We start from the raw sequence: 17,856 nt of genomic DNA on the forward strand, positions 1-17,856 counted from the left end.
CATGATTACTTCATGCAGTTATACTCACATAAGTAAGAATTATTTTGTATAGCAAGAAAATCATAAATCCAGGATGATTAAGAAAGAATTGGATTTCTTTTGCTATAATCTTTTTTGCATTAGTACACTTACTGAAGTAATAATTGCGTTATACCAATACTGCAGCAAAAAGTACAATATTTTGTTTCAGGTCCCAGGCTATTTCCTTACCAAGCTATTAACTGCATGAAATACTTTTTTGAAAACCAAATATTCTGCCACAGCCAAAATGCCTATTATTTAGTCCTTTAGCATAGCAGTTACATGAAATGTAAATGGGACATAATTAAAGTCCCCCCCCCACACACATTGCACTGGGACCACATTTTTCTGAGTTATGTAATAAATGCTGTGATCAGTCTAGCTCTTGCATCTGGTTTGAGCATTTAACCCTTAGCCACACTTCAAATTTCAAAGTCCAAGCCTGGGAAGATTTATTTTAATTTATTGAGTCAGCAAAAAACATGCACTGCGAATAGTTGGCCTAAAGTTAAACATTAACCATCCTGCAAAGATGTAAACAGTGCAGGACCAATTCTTTCCCCTCTCCACTCGTGCAGGAAGTACACATTTCATCCTTAAGCTCATAAAGATTGTGAGTATCTATCCCTAAGCTATTCAACTGTTTCGCTGATTCATAAAGCATTGAAATCAGACAGTGAAATCAGGAATGTTTTTTTCAACTGCTTTTTGGGAACAGGCTACCAGGAGGAGGTAAAGCAGCTTCTCGAACTAGAACCAGAAACTTTTACTAACCTTAACTGAAAAGTTGAACGTGGGGCCAATTTCTTCAAAATTATTCACAGTGGAAGGAATGTTATGATCAGAGTACACTTCATAGAAGTTGATGTTGGCAAGCCTAGTTAACAACCGTAAAACAATACATTTCAACTTGGCAGCTGCTATGAAAACATATGTAACTGGATGCATTTTGGTTTGTTATAAGGTATTTATAAGCAGAGGTCAGAAATACAATCAGAAGAAAAAATCAGTCACTTGTAATGCTGTCTGAATTTTATAAAGTTGGTTAAGAAAACACCCTGTGTACTGAAGCCCCAACCCCGAGTGAGGATGCGAATGTGGGACAGCAGGGTTGGGCGGCGCTGTGGCAGAGGGAAGACTCCGTGCAGCCTCCTGCACCCCTCTGTGCCTCGGCGTGGGACTGCAAGCTCCTGTCCAACAGCAGCTGCTGCTTTCTGCCTCCCAGTGGTCTCCCTCCTCATTAAGAGCCCCCTGGACAGTCCCACTCGCTGTATCTATAACAACAGATATGAACAGGCCCCAAGGGAAACCCTGGGCCTAATGCCAAATGCCACAGACTGGCTTGTTTCTGTGTTGCCTGGGTGCCAAAACACACACGGCACCCTGCTTGTGCGCACGTTACAGATCACGTGGCCCTCTCGTCTCCTCGGCCGCTTTCTTTATTGTTTATGTTTTTTTTTGTTTAAAATTTCCAAAGTAACGTGAGGGCTGTTGCAACCCACCGTGGCATGCAATTAGGGGTGCGTAACGGAAGGATGCAGTAGGAGGGCCTGTGGATGCCAAAGGGGGCACAGCCAGCTGGGCCGGTGCTCAGATACAACAAAAGCATCCCTGTGTGGTACATCACATCCATACTGCTCCTTGCGAGCAGCTCCTCTGGAGCCATCCCCAGAACTGTTTCTGGTTTTTATCCTAGAGGGGGCTAATTTGAGCAGTCAAAAACCAAGCCAGGGAGTGAGTTAACGAGGAGCATGGACAATCATGACTCCATTACATCAGCCCTTCCTGCAGCACAAGGCACGAATCCCTCTTATTTAGCAGTGCAGCTCTACCCATTTAATCTGGGTAACATCTGTGCATACAATTGCAAATCAACACATGCAGTCTCGCAGAGGCACTTCCTGATCAATTGATGTTCCTCCATACTGCATCTGGGATCCTTTTCAATTCTCCATGTTTTCTCCCGTGGGAAAAGAAAGAAAGGGCCTCCTTACAAGGACTCCCAGAAAAGCCATTTGAAGCATTTTCTGCTTCCTCACTGCTCAAATCTCCAGTCCTTCCTGGATGCATTATCAGCTTCCTTGTCCTTGCAGAAGTCATTGACAAGACTGACTCCCACCTCTTCTCCTGGGAACTTACATTAGGAGAGTCTCCCTATAAAATTCTCTCTTTAGGAAGACAACACAGTTTTCTCAACTCTTGTCTTTTAAAAGGTTGCCTCTTGGCTAAATTACCTGCCTCAAGAAGGAACCATGAGAAGCTGACTGAGTTCTTCATCTACAGATAGATATTTCCTAAGTGGAGGACAAGGTCAAGGACAAAGGATCCAAGGCAACCATTTAAAATTATACCTTGGCTTAATATGTATTCCCCTTAGTTCTTTTAAACTGACTCATCTCCAGGAATCTAGGTCCTTCTGTGGCTGAAGTGGTTCCTTCATGTCTTGACTTGCATATGAAATTCCATTTTCTCTTACTTCAGGAGATGCACCTGAATTCTAAATGTTGTTTTTCTTTGAGTCACTCTTTTATAGACTCCCTGCCTGGCCTCTTCTGAAGCAGTGAGTTTATACTGGTATTTCTCAGCTAATTATATTTGCAGATTCAAGTGTGCATCATCTAGTTTTCCTAGGAGGCTGCTGTGATAGCCACCTGGTTAGATGCTTCTGTATCTCTGTGCCACTGCTAACTTTAGTAACAAACACCCTACTTCTGCTGAAACCTCATGCAACTTTCTCAGTGAATCAAAAGAACTTGTGTTGCTGACCCAAATATACACTTCTCAGCAATTAAAACAATCTGAAAAATGCTACACAACTCCAGAATTGGTGCAGCTGGGTGATGTGAATCCAGGGCCTCAGAATATTTTGGAACAGCTGCTGCAAAGCAGGTTTTTAAACTCAACATCTATACTGGGGTCCACATTCCAATTCAGGTCATTGCATACAGCCTACAGTTTCATGTGGCTATGGTAGTCTTTGAATATTCACTTCCCAAATTCATTGTTGTCATTCATTTTTAAGCAGGTTCCTCTTTTTACATCCAACACTTATGCCTCCATTTCTGTCAGTCTTTGAATAATTGCTGTTTCTTTTCTACCAGTTTAGATTTATAAATTTTGGAATGCTTTGGCATTTCTTCACCAGCAGTTGGTGACCGAGTGCATGAAATATAACTACATATAGTTTATCCTAGAAATTCAGTAATTTGGAAAGATAAACAGATCTTTTCTTTGATGAAAAGTAAAATAACATATGTTATCTGAGAGTCAAACCAGTGTATTTTTGTTTCAGTTCTAATTTAGCTTAAACTGTAACTGAAATTACTCTTGTTTGGAACAGTAACAGACTGATTACTCCTCCAGTGCATCCCAAATGACTGGGAGTTTCAAGGGCTGAAGAGAAGAGATTTCTACGGCATGAAATTAAGGTCAGTCTTACAGGTATTTTCGTCTGTCTCTCTTCCCCCCGCCTCGCTGGCTCTCCTTACAAAATGCCCTTCTCAGGCGTAAAGGACCCCTCAGGCAACAGTTTAGTCTGACCATTCAAGGGGATGAGAAAAGGATGATGCCAGCAGGCAAAGGAATAAGTGTGAGCCAGAGGCTGCAGGGAGGGTGGGAAAGCAGGACTTGCTGCTTCTGCTGCCATGAGAGGTAGAATAGAAATAGAAAGGGGAGGATGCAGCAAAGGTGAAACTTTTCCATATGCCACCTCAGGTTTCAGTTCAAATAATTACTTCAAACTACTAACAAGCATTTATATTTTGGTTCAGGTTCAGCAGACATGTCAATAAAAATGTTTTCTTTTTTATTTCATTTCTGAGAGAAGTAATGGTTTGAACTGGGACATTTTTGTTTCTTTCTTTTTTTGCTCAATTTAGCTTCAGATTTGATCTAACTTGACCACATTTTGGCCTAGAGGCCCACCCCGATATATAGCATATATTAATTATATTATCAAAACCACAAGAACTGTTTGTTTTTTTTATATAGCCTCCATTCATGTGAGCATCTGATCCCCTGTAACAATTATACATGTGGATCCATAATTGCTTCGTACACATTCTGTAATTCTTTAAATGCAAGATTATTGGAAGAGCATAAATTTCTGCTACTACTGATGAAGTGGGAATTTCTTATGGCTTCCAAAACAAAAACAAACTTTCGTTATTTTTTCAGTGGTCTTTCAGAGGCTGTTACTATATTCAAATGCCTTTTAAAAATGACCCCTTTTGTTATTCAGCATACCTTGTGAAGTGAATTTCTGCATCATACAGCAAAGGAATTGATAACCCGACCTCGTTGTCCAAGTCTTGCTCTTCCTTACTTTCACTGTTCATCAAAACATGTTTAAGTCATATGTTATAAAATTATTTGATACAAATTAGAACATTAATAACTAATTTGCTTTCCTATAATAATATGGGTTACCTTAATGCACGAAAACTTAGAACTGCCATATTCTGAAGATTTTTCAGGTTAAAATCAAAACTAATATCAAAAGATACCTACAGAAGAGACATGGAACAGACAATGAATGAGTTTATATTAAAACATGGAAAGTACTTACAAATAGAAACATAATTATATGTGCAAAGATCTGGAATTGCCCTGTGCAACTGAATTCTCCACCTATTTCTGTGTACCATTTCAATAATCTCTAATACTATAGAATTGTTTTGTTCTTGCTTTCACCTACAAATTGACATTGTTACATAAACATGAACTATTTGTGTTTTTTAATGGTGTGTAACTAGCTGCAAGCTGCAACAAAGGTGTTCAGGGTTGTTTGAATTACATGCTTTTAAATACTGGCATTGACACAAGCTTTGTTTTCATTCTTTTCTTCCATTCATTCCAATAGGTCCACTTCAACCAGCAACATTAAAAATTTAGAACAAACTAACTTTTCAGATCTAATTAGGTGTTTTGGTTTTGCTTTCTTTTCCTCTGCAGAATGTCATGTTTCTATTCTTTCTGGCAAGTTTCTTATTGCTCCAATTGACTATGTTAGAGGCTGGAAGTCAGTTTTTGTTCTGCCCGAGAGGAATAAGAGATTAAGTTCCCTAAAACCATGGATATCCTGAGATTTATGCTATATATGACAAAAAGGATATATGATCCATCCTAGTGCTGTGTGGGCCACCCCTCTCCTCTCAAGACAACCGTGTTTCCTTGCAGAGATTACATTCACAGAGCAGGAAAGGGAGCTAACTCGGGGTTCAGTCAGCAGTAGGAGCTTGACTGCAATGCTGTTCAGTTCCCTGGAGACTGTAGCATGCCGAGCAGCGGCTCTCAGCTTCTGGTCCCAGGCCTTATACTCCCAGAGCTACAAAGCTGAGTTGCATCTGGGAGTTCAGGCATTTTCCAGGGATACGGAGAAGTGTGCTTCATGGGAATTTTTTCCCTTAATCTGGTAGGGGTCACTAAAGTTCAGCCCTTAGTTTGGTTCTTTGAATGTCTCTGAAAAGCAAAGGGAATTTAACTGCAGCTAAATCTAAGAAATCCTCACCAGCAGTAAATGCAGATGGCGGGGGCGGGGGGTAGTCTTGGGGTACAATACAAAGCTTATTTAAATATGCTAGCTCTACCTGTTGTCCTGTTCTGAAAACAGGATAGCTGATCTGGCAAATGACTGTAGTTTGAGCTGTGCCAGTCTGACAAGAGACTTCAGTCCCATCACTCTGTAGAAGAAAGACAGAAAAGTCATCTTAATATCAGTTTTTGATAAAATAGACAGGAAATCCCCAGGTTTGTATTTTCAACAGAGCATCTATTACATTAAGGAGCAGCCCAAATAGGTATTACGACAGCAATTCCTGGAGATGCTCCAGATGGGTGGGGAAGAGAGGCAGGGGTTACAGTGAGACAAGTGAAAGGTAGGAAAAGGCCCAATCATGTGCAATTTCTTGTGGGCTGTAAAGATCTTGTGAGATTGTTTGCTGGACAGTTTCCAGTACAGATCAGCTATCGCATTAACTGTTACAGTGTTTTCTTACAGCATTTTTACAGAACTTTTATAGTCATATTTACACAACCTGACTGAGAGTTAAGTACTGTAACTGCAGAAGTTAATGTGCAGTTAATGTACCTTTGTAGGAAAAATCTACAGTGCATAGGAGCTTATATACCACTTTACAGAATATTTAGCATGTCATCATCTCACACCAAAGGAAAGACAAACTCAAAGGCTATAACCAGTTATCATCACACTGAAAAGAATTCATTAAAATATACTGTCTTTTGTTAAAACGCATCCCTACAAAACATTTACCATTCATGAATTATGCCCTCCCCCCACACACACCTTCTCAGCTTATGCATTTTTCCTGCTTTGAAGCAGGCACATTTTGGGGCAAAAGCTTCACTTGTATGCTTCTAAGCAAAATGGCTTTTAAAGCAGAGGAAAATCCTAGCTCCAGTGTGGTCTTTTGGCATGAATGGAACGAATAATTCTGCTGCTCAACAGGATGGGGAGGTAGAGGGGCACCCTCAGTGTTGTGTGGAGTACTTCTGCCAGTTCATTGTTAGGAAAATACTGCTCTTGGGTGGTGATGAATGCTCCCATTCCCTCTCTCCCTTCAGTATAGGGATTGCTCTGGATTTCACCCTTCGTATTATCATGCACCTCTCCAGTAGCAGCCTGACAACATAGGCCAAGCACTGAAGTCTGGATTTCATCCTACATGAATTGTCCAGGAGCAACAGTTCAGATGATTAAAGATTTACTGCACTCCCCAAAATAGTCTGCAAAATTCCTTTCTTTTCCTTTTCTAAGACAAAATTCAGTAGAAGACTAGCTTCTAGTATAGCAATATAGCAATCACTTCAATCTGATTAACTGTCTAGCTGGAATACATGGCCTTGGCCGTAACACCATTTTTAGATCCTGTGCTTTAAAGCTGTACCCATGCTGCATGCTTGATTTATCATATATGTATTCCCTGTGGCACAGCAACTGCATTCAGATGTTGGGAGTCAAGCAGAAGATGTGGATGCCAAGTCCTAAAGTAAGGAAAAGATGACTGAAATAGAGGTGAGGTCAGACTCGATGGATGGCCAACTTTTATGCTGAGTTGGCAGTGTCTCTCCTTGACCTAAATAAACTGATATACTGAAGGGAATAATTCTGGTATTTGAAGAAATAAATTGGGAGAGGTGTGTATGCACATTCTCCTTGCCTGGGATAGGCACTACTAGAAAGAAAAAACTTTTGTATAAGAAACTGGAAAATCAGTGGCAATAATACAAACAATTAGAATGGGTATTTCCACATACTGGTAAAGAAGATGAAGCAAAAAACAAGTTGTCCGAAAATGTAGCCTGGATTCTGGTGTTATATGCATTTTCCTTTTCATTTCTCAGTTTCACGTTGAATGTCAGCCTTCTGTTTTTGCTGCTGACAACAAACTGCTGTTTGCTGTTGGAAAATAAAGTTCAGTGTTGTAAACAGAGGTACTAGAACAGCTGTGGAACATGAAAATGTATCATACTTTATTGACTGTAGCCAACAACAAATAACAAGCAAAGCATGACCTGTTTCGTAAATTCTACGCACCTAGATCCTCTATTTTCTAAACCCTTTGACATAAGAAATTCTGTGATGGTATTTCTTAAAACTGAAGGGAATTAATGTTTTCTTAAAGTTAAGGATCTTGATTATGTACCATTAAAATCATTTTACTGAAGTTACAAAGGTTCCACCATAGCAGAAACATCAGCACAGCACGGGCAGCTGGGTAGGATGGCAGCTCCAGGAAAAGGCAGCCGTATCTCTCTGCATACTGTAAATATATACCTATATTTGTGTATGGATCTGGAAGATGTGCTGCCCAAACAGCTGATCTCTACTCCTTAGTGGCAAAGCCCGCTGCAGGCACCCTGACTGCTCCCCAAAGGAGGGACTGAAATAGCCACTTCAGGGGCTGCTGCTTCTCCCAGTGCTCTCCCTTCTACAACAGCAGCCAGACAGACATTACAGCTCTGAATGATTATGGTGTCCTCATCCCTAAGGTACCAAAATCTGAGTTTATCTACCTTAATGAAAATTTTCTTCTTATATATTTGTGCTCCTGGCATACCTCTTTTTCCTTGATTATGGACAGAAATACCATTTCTATTCCCCCTTCCTGCCTCTGTCAGCTAATTTGAAGTAGGTGTTGAACTGGAAAGACATTTTCATCCAGAAGTTCATCCTGAGTCTATAGACAAGCCAACTTTTGAAAACTAACAAAATGACCAACCCCAACAATTCCACTTATTCATCTCTTACCTATCATCTGTCTTCTGTTGAACGTTAAGGACAAGATCACAGATACAAAGTTCATCTTCACCACAGTTTTTAATAAAAGGAATCTATGAAAAACAAAACCATTTCCTGAATGATAGGGCTCAATCTTAAGACACTACAGTCTGTAGATATTTTTAAACTTCTTTGAGGGGAAGCATACTCTTGTTTTGCAGATGAGAAAATCCTCACAAGGGCATTAAAAGCTTTGACACGTGAAGAGGTTAACACTGAGTAGCATGTTACTACATGTCAACTGATCTATAGTAATACTCTAGATGGGGTGATCTTAACCCACAACAAATACAATGTAATTTAAGGGACTCTGCCTCTCTTTTATTGACTCATTTATTGTAGGTTAAATTAACCTTAATTCCTTCATGTTTGCCATCAACTAGGAGTTCACATGAACAGTTGCTTGGGCCCAATGAACATGCTTGTTATGCCATGCTGACTTGTGTATCTGCGTGTGTGTGTGTGTGTGTGTGTGAGAGCAAGCCTATAGACAGAGGCATAAATGGAACAGGGAAATACACTCAGGCATGTGTTTTCAGCACAGTGACCTAACTAAAACGTTTTTCAATTGCATGTACTTCTTTGGTGCTTGTGGGGGCCACATGTTATATATCTGTGTATAGCCATGTGTTTTCCAATAGTAAGACTATATACTTACACTATAGGCCACAGATGCAGGAGAATATATATCAAGGACAGGACTGGAGCCAGGATTTGCAAGGCCAATGTCAATGCGCAAACTGAGTGAATTCACTGTATCAGAAGGTTCCTGTAAAACATGTGTTCAGGTGATAGCTGGCAGCATAGCAAATAGTGTAACATTGGTAATTCTATTGTAAATCGATAATATATAGTAAAATAATGTTTAATGTACTGTAAACAAGAAATAACACTGCAGTTTCATTTTTTTTAAAAAATAATCTTATAAGATTACCTATTTTGGCAATGCTAAACAGTTTTTAGTGCCATTTCTATGATAAAAGTCCTTTTTCAATCATTCTTAGAAATGCTATTCATCACAATTACTTCTAGGACTAAAACATACAAATTCTCTGAGGCTACAGAAGCTGGTCCTCAGAAGCAACCATCAGGTTACTTCTGTTCTCACCTGGCTGCATAAGTCAAATTCCTATTCCACTCTGCATTACTATCACAGATAGTAGCTAGGCCTCTGAACAACACTAGAAGAGAATATATTTCATGTCTCCTCTATTTCTTTGAACTAGATGGATTCTATTCTAGCCCTACAGTTTATGGCTCCACAACAACACAAAATGTGAACAAGTTCAAGATACTTGCCCTGATACTATTCAGGTATGCAGTGCAAAAAAGAGGAAGTTTCAAAGGGAGGAATGTAAAACTGTACCTATTTATTCATCTGGGTGATTCGTACAAATTGTAAAGCAAGCAGGAATTAAAGTAATCTGACTTTCTAATTACCTGACATAGCATCATGGAAAGGGCTTACTGCAGTTCTCTGGGCTGCATTTGGTCTTTGGTTCTGGAGAAAGATGGAGTTCTGATTCTTTTTATTTTTTCCAGACACAACCTGTACATATCATGGGCTACTATGCACCAGAAGTATGCCTAAAATGTTTTTAGTCTGAGATTAAATTTTGCATAAAATTCTTAGTTCTTAAGGATTCAATCTACTCAGAGTGAAATTAAAATCTACTCATACTGTGGGCTCTGTGTTGGGTCAGACCTGAAGCCCATAATTATAGTGGCCTCTCTGTCCTAAAAATCCTTCTGTTCTGTGCTGAATAGGAAAGTTATTAGTTTCTTTGAAATCAGAATCTTACTCTGCATTTTTCAGTTGTGGAGAATTTGAGAGAAGTAAATCACTGAGTACATCATGCATGAAATTCATCTTCCAGGTGTTCAACTTGTTCTTCTGATCATTTTTATCAAATGAAGCTGTTTGCAGTTGCGCTTACCTGTACACTGAAGATGTCATGAACACAACTCTCCTCACGACGTACTACAAGATCCCTCTGCATGTACCTCTCATTATTTTCTTTGAATAATCCTCTAGAAGTCACTCTAGAGGACTGGAGATCAGCATCCAGTGTTGCATTGTACCTTATAGCTACAAGAAGAACAACAGTAAATTTTTTCTGCTGAGTCTGACTGTCAGTGATCTCACTACTATATTCAATATTACAGAATGACCAAGCTTTCCAAACCACCCCAAGTATTTTACTTTTTCCATAGCTTGCTAAACACAGAACATTCTCAAAATGATAAAATTTTCTCTTGTGTTTTCCAAAGCAGTCAAACAGGTTTAAATCCTGAAGTAAGTTCTCATCCACAGAGAGCACATTAAATGGCAATCAATCCAGCCTGCACTGCAGATGTCTGAGCCTGTAACTTGGGCAAGAAGCCAGACAGCAGGGCCAGGATTATACTAGATAAAGAGGCCTTACAACCATATTCCTGAATTCTAAGGAAACTATAAAGAATCTGCATCTTCTCTTCAATCATATCATAATTTCTGTCCTCTCTTTGTATTATGACTAATACACTGTGGAAATTCACTGTTATTTTATAGCTAACAATCACGAGTTCCTAAAGGCACTGTATGTAGCACTGAAGCAGTCCAAGTAGTGCTACCAAAGCTGTGTACATTTAACTAAATAGCTTCATGAGAGGCCAATGTTAGTCTCAGAAATATCTGGTGCTCTCCCGTCCTCTGAAAAGAAGAGCTTCTCCCCACTGGCATCTGCAGTGAGCTTATGGAAATTATTTTTTGTTGAAGAGAAAAGTATGCAGTCTGCTGTTGAAACCAGCAGTTCACAAAGGCTCTATCCCCAAGAGTGGCATCTTCCAGAGATATCCAGTTACCCTTGCTAAAGTTTCTTGTGGTATCAGCCGAAGAAAAACTATAGAACTTGGTGAGCAGAGGATGAAGAAAAATTAGCTTCTCACTAATGATATTTCCTGGGGTTTGTAGGACAGTGAGGATATAGCACTCCTGAATATTATTAATCCCTCAGTTTTCAAAGATTAATGAGACAGTGATGACAGTAGGTCTTAAAAATACTTTCTCAAGCACTTAAATTTTATACTGATTTCTCTTTTTCTTGGTATTCAATCCAGTATTTCTTCTGAATTTCTGCTACTGATTTGAATAATGGGCTTTTGAAGAAATTAATATAAAACATGCCATTGAAATAATCTTACCCACTTGATTATTTCTCTTAGCAGGTCTAAATGTAGCCTCAAAACATATTTTGACAGTTATTTCTGTGTTCTTGTTCAGCAGACTGATTTTCTCAGGTTTAAATGAGACAATTATGGACACATTTGCAATGCTTTGTGACCTGAAAAATATTTTAAAAAGACTAAGTGTGATTTTTAAGAGCATTGGGTAACTTAGAAACCATTTTCTATCACTGGTAAATCTGTAAATGTAAAATTAATTTTTATGGTTCCCCATGTAAACATTTTTTACACTACTGGTAGATTTATTTTCCTTTGCATGTAACTGCATTTGTTGTATAGTGGCTTTCAATACTGACAATAAATAATTTATCATGTCAAACCAATGGATAATCAGTAACTTTATCCTAATGCCCTAATCCTTTTCTTAAGATAATGAAGCTGTTGTTGCCTTTTTTTCCCCAACAAATAACCTTCTTATGCTCCTTTAGGGAAGTCACTGAGCTTTTCTGGAAAGGCGAAGAAGGGTTATTCTTCATTTTTAATTAATACTGTACTTTTTCAGTACAGTACTTTCATGTAATTAATCAAGATTTTGAAGAATAGTTGCAAAGGAACCCTGCAAGTAAACACAAACACTTTAATCAAAAGTGAAACTCATTAATCAGACCAAATGCTGGAGTGAAAAAGAAAAATAAGCATCCTCATTAATCAAATAGACATAAACACTGGTATTCCAAGCAGCATAATTTTCTTTAATGCAATTACCACTAGCACCTGCAGCAGTTTTATTGTGAGTCAAAGGTCCAAACTGACCATTCATTTTTAATAATGTTGTTTTATGATGGAATAAGTAGCAATTTAGTAATGTTTTTCTTGTTACAATGGGAGCCTCGGGCGAGAAGAAGGGTGACAGATAGGAAAGCAAGCTGTGTTTTAATTTAGCTCTGCATGGAAACAGTGGAAAATACACAGCTCAGGGAGCACAGGGCTTAGATTTTGTGTAGCCTTTCTTTCTTATTTTGTGAAACTACTCAAACTGCTCTGGCAAAAATGCAAACCCACATGCCAGAAAAGATGTTTTTTGCCAGAAATGGGTGCCAACACTCTTTCACTGCTTTGTGTCCTTACCCTGCAGGACAACTCTCTCACACAGATGAGTCTGTCAGCTAGCAAAAGTCACGCAGGCTGTGGGGGAAGTGTTTTCATCTGTTTTGGTAGACTCAGCTATCAGAATTATACCTTGGCTGTTATATAACCTGCTGTGACAAATACTCCTGAGCAAGCTCCACTCCCTGCAGCCGCCCCGTGGCTCCGGACCCACGTGCCTGTGCAGTGGCCGGCAGTGGCTTCTCCTAGCCCTCCCATCCCTGCTGGATCCCACCGCAGCACCCACCACCACCTAGCTTCACCCCCATGCTCTCTGACTCCACTCCTGAAATTGGCTTTCAGCGGTTTGACAATACATACTTAAAAGAGGTTTAGTCCAATACTGTTTTGCAACTAGCTACAATAATAGCAATTAGACAATAACTGTTGGCCCCGAACACATAGAATGAAAGAGCTTTTCAGTTTGTTTGTTTTGCTGTTTAATTAACTAAATGCTCGACTTGCATCTGAATCATGAAGTGCTGCCTTTCTAAAAGAGTTTACTAACCAAAGTAGAACCACATTTCCATCAGCACCAACTGATACATCAGTAATGTCATCGTCATCTAAGTCTCTATGGCCATCTACTGATCTTCCAAAGAATTGGAGCCGTTGTCCAAAAGCAGAATCTGATCCTAAAATTTTCTGGAAAAGAGAGTTTGATTACTGAGTGGACACAAGAGTGTTTAAGCTTTTAGATAGCAGCCCAAGCAATGGATTTTTGCATATATTTCCTGTACATGAAATGTACTGTTTAAGCAAAATACTTTTGCAGATGTTTTCTCAATTTTTTAAGCAGCTTTTCCTCCCCTGTTACAGCAGACAATGAACTAGACTTCCCTGTCTTGTCCCTTGTCTTTCCCTGTCAACTAACGGACTGCTATATGCCAACTAGTGCTTACTGGAAACTTTTTCCATTCTACATTGAGCAACTCAAAAAGTAGGAAGTTTAACAGGACTTCTAACAAATAATTTCTGCAACCAGAAAATCTGCATGGAAAGTGACATTGAAATTATAACTGTTACATATAATACTGTATATTTATAATTTACAGAGCTGAGATTTATCTAACCTTCATTGTTGTGCATCACCCTAAAAATAACAGCTGTCAAAAATGTACAGGAAATTAGTTCACTTCATACACAAGCACCAAAAAAACATAACAGGCCCAGATGGAGCATCCTGCAAGTCATTTTTCTCTGTACACTTCATCTGTAAGCACTATAACATCATTCAGAACATGCTGACAGCTGAAGTAAGGAGAGGCACAAAACTTGAAATAAGTCATGAGAATAACCATGTTCCTTTAAGAGGATGAAACAGAAGCCAATAAAAAGAAAGGCAATCCTTCAGTTTTCCTCTAGCAGATCTGAAGGCACTGAGCACAGCATTATGCAACAAAGTTATTTACCTGAGAATATTTGGTACGTATAGTCTTTTGATATCCATTGTAAATGTAAATTGCTCCAGAGTTTTGGCTTTCCAGTGGTGCACCTATTACAACATCATTAAAGCCATCTAAATCAATGTCTGCAAGTATTGCGATTGCTGATCCAAAGCGAGCGTTTTCTAAGCCTTGTGGACCTTCCAAGAGTTCTTGTTGATCCAAAATTCCCTTTAAAAAAGGAAAATGAAGAAAAAGCAAAAATACAACTGTTATTGAAGCAAGTTAGACATAGGAGCAGGATCTATGTGCATTGCTTTTTGTTTTTGTCTTTTTTTCTAATACGTTCCCCTTGGACTCCCAAACCTGAATTCCTTCCCCATTGTACTGCTCATTCAGTTTGCATTATATCTCAGAATCTTGGCAAATATTACACAGCAAAATTAAAGCATGCTATGCAAAGCTGCAGTAACAGCAAATATAACCATATGTATGAAGCTTAAATGTGCTCACTGTCCTCATCTGACTGTTCTGAAAATTTCACAATACATTGAAAAATACGGTTTCCAGTTTTGGATTACCAGTTTTTATGCAGAGGGAATGGAAATTATGTAATTGGACATAATTCTTTGAAATAGAAATGGAATTTCCTAACTAAACTAATGCAAAAAACATGTGTTCAAATGCTAAACTCCTGACCTCTCTAGTGCCAATGAGGAAAGAAAGGTTGGAGAACTGTAGAGTTAAATAGTCACATTTATATTAGTTTAAATTCAGCAAATAATACCTTTCTCATCTCTAACCTCAGTTATCACACTGTACTTAAAATTTTAGAAGTATAAGCCAAGCTATTTATTCAAAATGACTGGAAAAGTATAATTTGCACAATGTAAGCAAGTTACACAAATCCATGTTCTTTTTTTTTTTTTAATCATTCTTTCATTGTTCTTAACATTTCATTTTAAATAATTTTAAATCTACATTTAACACAGACTAAAATCTGTAAGGATAGTCTTCTTGTTCAGTTTCCAGAACAAGGAAAAAAAATCCTTTCATTTTTCTTTTCTTCTGTATTTTGTGCCTAATGACACAGTCACAATGATCAGCATCTGTTGCCAACAGCACAGCTTCCAGTACTTCTGTCTACCCTGAAATTGCCCTGAATTGCACAGTTTCACGTAGCTCTAAGATGACCTAACATTGGGCTGCTGCTGAAAAGGGTGGTCCTTCCTCTCTATTTATTTCATTCCAATTTACCTAGTAGAAATGCCATGTTCTGTTTTCTCTGATTAATTGCAGGTATTAATTTACTTCACATATTCAAATATCCATGATTGTTTGTGAGACTGTTCAAAGGTGCCATAATGTTAACATAAATATTATGAAAACACCCACCACGGGTCTGAATAAAAAAACACAGTCAGTCAAGCATCAGACAAAATAACGTGGCCTTGCTGACAAAAGAAACAACATGAGTAAGAGCAACCATTCAGGGTGAAAGTCTGCAAAAAATGCGCTAGCAGAAGAGCATTTATTAGAACTATTTTGGGAATAACTACTTAGGTGTTGAACAGATTTGCCAAAATCAATTGGCAAACAATTGATTAGCAAAGGCCTTAAGCTAAGCTTTTCAGAGAAGTGGTCAACATTGTGTTATATTTGTATACAGTGTCTAGCACAATGCCTAAACCCTAAACAAACTTTTGGTTATGTCTATGCTGCTAAATAAAAGGGGGCCAAGAAGCGACCTAGAGCAGCAGACACCTGATCACTAATACCGTTCAGCTATTAGCTTGCTTAGTGGCTCCATTTTGGACTGCTCCAGCTGGCTTATTCCCAGGTTATATACACAAGTGGTTCTGGGGAAAGGTTGCAGCTTGCTTCTAGGAAGGAGAAGGGAGGAGACTGCACTGGGAAGGGCTCCATCCACAGGCCTCTAACCCTGTCCTGTGTAGGCTTTGCACCATTTGCCCATGCCCCCACACTCCATCCCCAGGCAAAGCAGGTGCTCTGTTTCTCATTATAAAAACACCACTCACATTATTTTAAGCACTTGGAACTGAAAAAAATATATATATACAGGGTCTTAGGGTCACAGGGACATCACCTGGGGCCCACGAGAGATCTGGGGCCAAGGGCTTTGTGGTGTAGATGTGGCCAGTCTGCTTTGGAAGAAGACAGCCATCACTCTCTGGTCTTTAACTCTCTGGATTTAACGGAAGAGACAAGGCTGGTAAGTACTATTGCAGTTTGAACTGCTTTTTCCTTTGCAAAACTTCAGTCCAGGGAACAACAGCAAACCCCTTCAGCTGCAAAGGAAAATACCTGGACTTGTACCAGGACTGATGGGGATGTAAGAACTCAATTCCAGCACCACAACAGTTTAATTCCTACCTCTGTGATGGAAAACATGTATACTCTTCCTTCCTCTTTCTTCAGGTCATTCATAAACATTGGTGCACCTACAAGCAGCACATCTGTAACAGAATCTCTGTTAATGTCCACTGAACACACCACACTGCCAAAGTAGGAGCCAATCTGAAATCAATAATAAGAGAGTCATGTTTATATGTGGACTTTGTAAAGCAAAATGTTTTAGCATCTGACCCTGCAAACTCTTACACCCAGAAAGAGTCCAATACTAATAAATGAAACTGCTCATTGGAATGAAATTATTATATAACATCCTATAGTGTTTGAAGAATCATGTGTCCACTGTTTTCGTCCAGTAACTACTGCTATAGCTTTACCACTCAGCAAGAAGAATGCTAACAGAGAATAAGAAATTAGAGATATATTTTTGTATAAAATTGTGCACATAAGACCACCTGGCCTCTGATTTACTCCCAGATTTGTCTGATTAAAACAAAACAAAACCCCAAACCTTCTAAACTTTCAGCCCTTTCTCAAATGGGGAAAAGAGAATGAGCTTTCAAATCTTGCTTTTAATGTCATCTACTTCACAACTTCCTGGGCAGAGTGGAGGTCACTGAGCCTCTGCCAATTAGAATTGTTGACAGAATGATACATTATGTGGCTTCATATTTTATCTTTTACACTAAATGAATGATTCCCTAAAATGTTTTTTAAGAGTTAGTTAACCTCAGTGAAACAGTCCAGAGGCAGAGAAAAGTGCACATAGGATTCTAATGCTTTGCAAGAAATATGAATTTTCAAAACAAATGCATTGCCATTTACTCCTGTGCTAAACTCTGTGATCATGAACAGAATGTACTTGCCTGCTCGCCTCTCTGGGACTGCACAATTGTGATATTACCATGGCTGTCAACATCATAAACCACAACTCTGCCAGTATAGTTGGATCTTGGTGCACCAGCAACAAAATAGACAGAGTTTTGAGTTGAGAGAACAGCAACAGAATAACCTGGGGGAAGAAGCCAACATAAAACATGTGTGAGAGACCATTAACTACAAGTTGTCAGTTCATTATCCATAAAAGCTGAGAGGATGAATCAAACTGGTGCATTATTGGCAGAGGATAATACTTCCATACCATGGCTAAGTTGCCACACACACATCAAACAGTCTTCTGGAGAGAAGAATGATACACAGATCGAATTGAAGTAGGTTTACAGAATAGCATGGACAATAGTCTAGCCTATTCAGTAAAAAGTACACCACAAAAATGTCATGCTTGTGAAGCAGATAGGAAAAAGACTGCAAAGAGTAGCCTTGGAATGAAGAAGTGAAGAGAAACATGAGATTGGCTTTTGAGCCAGTCTTCAAATCGAAGAGGAACACCTGACTTCTGCAAAGCTCTCAGTGCATTTTCCCACAGCACAGAAAACCACAGCCCAGTACTTTGGCTGAATACAATCG

General features: G+C 39.0%; 1 protein-coding gene across 1 annotated transcript in view; it reads right to left on the minus strand.

Moving 5' to 3' along the window:
• ITGA2 (integrin subunit alpha 2) overlaps nt 1-17,856 on the minus strand; it is a 51,610-nt gene that overhangs the window by 10,901 nt on the left and 22,853 nt on the right. Inside the window, exons 11-23 of the mRNA XM_067315636.1 lie at nt 17,256-17,401; nt 16,411-16,554; nt 14,044-14,247; nt 13,140-13,276; nt 11,504-11,643; nt 10,258-10,409; nt 8,979-9,089; nt 8,291-8,373; nt 7,297-7,438; nt 5,610-5,702; nt 4,450-4,526; nt 4,267-4,350; nt 796-898 (exon numbers count right to left, since the gene is read on the minus strand). Of these exons, the coding sequence (XP_067171737.1) occupies nt 796-898; nt 4,267-4,350; nt 4,450-4,526; nt 5,610-5,702; nt 7,297-7,438; nt 8,291-8,373; nt 8,979-9,089; nt 10,258-10,409; nt 11,504-11,643; nt 13,140-13,276; nt 14,044-14,247; nt 16,411-16,554; nt 17,256-17,401 (1,616 nt within the window). The remainder of the gene's footprint in view (nt 1-795; nt 899-4,266; nt 4,351-4,449; nt 4,527-5,609; nt 5,703-7,296; nt 7,439-8,290; nt 8,374-8,978; nt 9,090-10,257; nt 10,410-11,503; nt 11,644-13,139; nt 13,277-14,043; nt 14,248-16,410; nt 16,555-17,255; nt 17,402-17,856) is intronic.

Source organism: Apteryx mantelli, chromosome Z, assembly GCF_036417845.1.
Source record: "Apteryx mantelli isolate bAptMan1 chromosome Z, bAptMan1.hap1, whole genome shotgun sequence".
Lineage (NCBI taxonomy): Eukaryota > Metazoa > Chordata > Aves > Apterygiformes > Apterygidae > Apteryx > Apteryx mantelli.